At 43.0% G+C, this 5,391-nt stretch overlaps 1 protein-coding gene across 1 annotated transcript; it reads left to right on the top strand.

Moving 5' to 3' along the window:
• The first annotated feature begins 3,145 nt into the window (after window positions 1-3,145).
• Window positions 3,146-4,858, top strand: LOC108599408 (clumping factor B). Its single transcript, XM_017986221.2, has one exon. It carries the CDS (start codon window positions 3,269-3,271, stop codon window positions 4,775-4,777), a length of 1,509 nt encoding a protein of 502 aa, XP_017841710.1. The 5' UTR covers window positions 3,146-3,268; the 3' UTR covers window positions 4,778-4,858.
• Window positions 4,859-5,391: the final 533 nt, after the last annotated feature.

The raw sequence follows: 5,391 nt of genomic DNA, 5'->3' as shown, positions 1-5,391 counted from the left end.
CAGCACGAGTCGTTGGCATAACAACAAGCTCAGTGTGTACGCTATATTTATATAAATCTGTGTGCGTGTGTGTGTGTGTCTTTAAATAGGATAAATGCAAGTCGCCCACTAATTGAATTGCCAACTAGATTTGCCAACCGAAAGGGAATTTTGCCATCAGCAGCAACGTTGACCTGCCGTTCGGGCCATGAATTTTTGGCAATTAATATATGCACATAAGCGGAAATGTTTGCTACAATGCATTGCTAACATAAGTTTGTCTAACAAGCTGCCCAAGTTGTCATTGTATGTTGCATGCAACGCTTGTGTGCGTTGTTGTCTCCACAAGTTTGTTGAACCATTAAAATTTGCAAAGCAAAATTATAATTGTGAATTAGCAAAGCAAAGCCGAAATGCATTTAATATATTTAAATTGAACTAAATACAATTTGCACGTCGTTTTTTGCCAAACTTTACACTCAGGCCATAAGTCAATTAGCTAAATTGACTTACTGGCAAGTAGCTTGAAACTTATCACAGCTTGTTGTGACTTTTTTCTTTGATTTGCTGCTTCGTTTTCTGTTTTTTTTACTTTGGCAGCGCACTTAACTGATTTGTTTGTGGTCTGAGTAAAGTTGAAGCTGTCTTCAGTTCATTTCATTTCGTTTACGTTTGCCAAAGGTGGCAAAGATTTTATGCACGGACTTTTGATGGCGCTGATGCCAGATAGCAAGACGTTCTCAAGTTTTCCGCACTCATAAACTTAATTAACTTTAGCGTGTTATTTAATAGTTACGCTAAGTAAAGTTGAACAAAGTTTTGACTGCGCGAAAACAATTTTTAAGCAAAGCTCACTAAGCAGCCAATAGCTTATGCTTATTATGGATTTTAATTAATCAAACAATGCCAAAGAGCAATCATATATGCAACGTAAGAGAAAAGAAAAAAATCGCTTCAACTTGATGCCTCGCATTGGAATTGCGTGTAATCCATGATCGAATTTATTGAGTTAATTAATTTTGTGGGCGCGCAGTGAAAGTGAAAATGCAATGGACACGAGTTGCGCATATTGTAAACATGTTTTAAATTATTTAAACAGAAATGCACACAACCGCATGCGGGCGCACGTTGCGTATGCGTGATGAAATATACCATTGGCCATAGGTAAAATTGTCACGTTTTTAATTAAATACACAACACACATACACAACGTCAACAATAATCAATGGCCAGGGCCAATAAAAAATACCGAAAATAACAATAAGAATTAAAAGTGAGTAAAAATAGCAGCAGCGCAAATATTAAATTGTAATTAAAAATATATATGAAATGTTATTTGACTGCGTGCTTGCAATTTATAATTGAAACGACCTGTTGAGCTGAGCTCTAGAAATTCAATTCAATATTGATAAATTTTACGGCAGCTGCTCTTGGCCACAACTAAAACATTCTCTGCAGCTCTTGTAGCCTAAATAATTAATTTTTATTCATTCCTCACACAGTTGCTCTTGCTTTTTACAAAACTCACTTTCAACATTTGCCACTGAGGTGAGCACTGAGCTCTGAGCACCTGACCACAGCTGTAACTATTCTCAGTGCTCATGTCTGTCTGTCTGTCTGTCTTGCCTTTAGCTTGCAGTGAGCTCAGCTCTAAATGCTTAAGGCTGCGCATTGCACTTGAGCTAAGGTAAAATGTAGTGGTGAGAATATTTATTTATTATTACTTTTGTAGCAAAATTTAAGGAATAGTTGGAGACTCAAGAAAAGTGTTATTAATATAAAGAATATATATAATATAAATAAGCATAAATATATTTAAAATAACTAACTAAGCAAGAACGCTTAAATAGCTCAAAAAGTTGAGTCTGATTACTTTTTATGTACTTTGACATTTTTATAAAAAAAAAGTAGTATTTAAAATATATATATATATTTGTTCAGCAAGACAAACTAAGTCGATAAAGCCATGGCCTGTACGTCTGAATGTTTTAGCGACTGTTTCTCAGCAACTATAAGAGCTAGAGCAAGTGCTTCTATACTTAAACCCGAATCCTTTTATTTTATTTCCTCCCCTCAATTTTAAGCGATAAAAAAATATTTAAATATTTGCAATAAATCACAAAAACGCTTGGTCATGTTTTTGAGCGCTGCCGAAAATTTAAGATAAATAACTTAATAGTTACTCACATTCCAATTTTTAGTAGAGACAGCGAGCTGCGATTTTCGAGCGAATTTTATTACATTTGTTGCCATTGCAAAAAATGCAGTAAAAATGCATTAATCAAGTAAATAAGCAGCTTTAACTTTTCATTGCATGACACACAGTTTGTATGTGCTCTGTATTTCGTTTTCATGCTTAAACACTCAAGAACTCTATTTTAAAATGCCACAAATTGATTTTTTCAAAGCACAGTTTTATTATCAGTTGGGCACATTTGAAAGCCCAACCCAAGCCCCCAGCCCCAGTGCCAGCTCGTCCGACAGCTTAACTACTATATCACACACATGCACACAGGCACACACACACACGCACACGCTCGTATAGATTAACACACACTCTACAGAAGCGCTTGGCCTTTTTATTAACAAGTCATTTGCAGCTCGTAGAAAGGGCCACTTAATTGTTTTTCTGTTTTAATAAGGCTGATGTCGGCGCAAGATACAACAATTAAGCACATAAAAAATCATTTCATTATGTCTATCAAACGTCGCACACAGGCGCCTAAAAGCGAGCAGCGATAAGTTTTTTATTACACCTGCAAAGGGTGTGTGTGTGTGCGTGTGTGTGTGCGTGAGTCTCATTAAAAATGAAAACGTTGCTCATTAACTGTGTCAGGTAACAGACAAACGACAACAACAACAACAGCAACAGCAACAATGATTTTTGAGTCGGCAACTTTACGCTTAAACACCCAGCGCACACACACAAGCGCACACACACACGTATGCGTAGTTTTAATTACCTTTCAACTGAGTGTGTGTGTGAGTTTGTCGCTCGACGTTCGACTCGTTGTTTAAGTAATTGTTTGTCATTAGTTAAAATGTTTTCATTTTGCTTCACAGCCAGAATTGCGCCGCTTCGAATACACTGCGCGAAATTGTTAAATCGCAGCAAACTTTGCTTTGTGTCTCAAGCCAAGTTTGATTTACTTAACGCATTTCTCGTCTCACAACAGCCTCACTTTTGTGGGGGTTAACACTTAGACCCTAAAATAAAAAAATAAACCAAAACCCAAACCCAACCAACAGACTCGACAAATATTTGTCGCCTCACATTTAATTTAATTCGATGGCATTCGTAGCACGTCGCAACAGCGAGGGCAAGTTCGTGGATTGCCAGCCGGTCGCAGGCTGTGGCATCGCTGTGGCGGAGCTGAGCGATGAGGAGCCGGCGAGCGTAGCCAGCAACTACAGTGATCGCTCGTATATAACGCAGACAGTGCGTTTTGTGGGCAAGGATGAGCCAGAGCCAGAGCCACAGCCAGAGCCAGAGCCAGAGCCAGAGCCTGCTGAGATGCTGGACTTGGATCTGGATGATGATGATGATGATGACGATGCGAATAGCTCGGAGGGCTATGATCAGCTAGATACAGACTTGGACTCGCTGGCAGATGAGCAGCAGTTGGAAGACGACTACCCGGACTTGAATGTCAACGACTTGCAAAGCGATGTGGAGACACTGCAATGCAGTCGCTCATACGCTGAGGATGAAGCTGATCTGGAGCTGGACAGCGAGCTGGAGCAGTACACTAGCGTCGTGTCCAAGCAGCTCTCCGCTAGAGTCTCCCATCGCAGCTGCAAGAGCAACGCAGCAAGTCAGCGCACGCTGCAGCTGCAGCTGCCAGCAGAGGACGCGCTCAGCATTGGCTCCACGGGCAGCGCCACTGTGTGCCACGCCATGGCCTCGCTGGAGTCGCTTACAAATCTCAGCGATTTTGAGGAGCAGGATGCACTCAGTCAAGTCACCAGTCGCACCTACAATGTGAAGCCATCGCCGGGGCGTCGCAATAGCAGCGCCTCGGCGACGGCTTCCACTTGTAGCTGGAACGATTTGTATGGCGGCCTGAAGCCCTCCGAGAGTCGCAGCAACATTGTGCCCTCGCTAAGCTTGAACATGTCCACGGCCAGCTCGTCGAGCTCTTCGACCTACTTTCGCTCGCTCAACGACGAGAAGGCGCAGGCGCAGGCGCATGGTGAGGCCGCCTATCAGGAGTGGATGAAGCGCAAGCGCAACCAAAATGCGCAGAAGGCGCAGCAGGCGAAACAGGAGCGCGAGAAACGCGAGGCGGAGAACGCAGTGCGTCAGCGTTTGGCCAAGGAGCGCTACGAGCAGTGGGTGCGCCAGAAGGAGCAAACCAATAAGCAAAAGAAGCCGCAGCAGCAGCAGCAGCAGCTGGGCAACGATCATAAGAAGGGCATGAGCAGCACTGGCAGCTGCGCTAGCTTCGCCAGTTCGGGCAGCTGGAATCCGCAGAGCGGCGTCAAGTTGCCGCACAAGGAGCCGCCCGAGGTGACCAAGAAGCGTCTGCAGGAGTGGGAGCGCATCAAGAGCAGGCAGCAGCAGCGCGAGCGTGAGCGTCAGCTCAAGCAGCAGCAGAGCAAGCAGCAGGAGGAGCAGCAGCGCAAGCAAAAGTCCCAAGGCGCCTGGCAGAACTGGATGAAGTCCGTGGGCAATCGACCCAAGCCGGTGCCGCTTAATCAAGGCTTCGATTCGCTGCGCGGCACCGTATCCAACATATACATTAATCCCGTGCAGTGGGTATCCAACATTGATCCCAAGGACACGCGCAATAATTAGGTTTAAGCTCTTGACTTGTTTAAAACGGCAGCATACAAAATAAAAATAAACAAATGTTGCTGAGAACGGTGACAAACATAAGTAACTAAACTATTTTTTGCAGTGCACACAACTGCAGCAATTATAATCGTCTTAATTACAAACTACATACAGTTCATATAAGTGGATATGAACTCCATATACGCCCTACTAACAATTTCTATTTTCTGCGCTCTACACCCTGCGTATACGTATTATTAATAAAACGCCTGCCCATTGCGCGCTCAAACACACACACACACACAGCATGACCTTTAGCCTTGCTTTTGTAATAGCCTTTTCCAAAACTCAATTGTAACTCCAATGTGTGGGCTCCAATCCCCAGTCGAGGCATTCACGTTGCATTTCCTTGTTTACCCACTGCCCACAGCTCTGTCAATTTGTGTTTTTATTATTTATTTGTCAGCTCCATGGGGAGTCTGTGTGCATGTATGTGGGCTATAGCACTAATTAAGTTGATTTCTTTTAGGACTTAGCTCACAGCTCCAGGCAAGGCAGCGTGTAATAACGTTTAGCTACGTAAAATCTTTGATTAATTGTAGTTTTGTTTACATGTTACCTTTGCTTGTGCTGTC

Source organism: Drosophila busckii, chromosome 2L, assembly GCF_011750605.1.
Source record: "Drosophila busckii strain San Diego stock center, stock number 13000-0081.31 chromosome 2L, ASM1175060v1, whole genome shotgun sequence".
In the NCBI taxonomy this organism is placed as follows: Eukaryota; Metazoa; Arthropoda; class Insecta; order Diptera; family Drosophilidae; genus Drosophila; species Drosophila busckii.
The sequence above is the reverse complement of the archived record's forward strand: the minus strand, read 5'-3'. Positions and strand labels throughout refer to the sequence as shown.

What these genes read in the sequence shown, in the direction of transcription:
- LOC108599408 (XM_017986221.2), top strand. Translation starts at nt 3,269, where the DNA reads ATGGCATTCGTAGCACGTCGCAACAGCGAGGGCAAGTTCGTGGATTGC.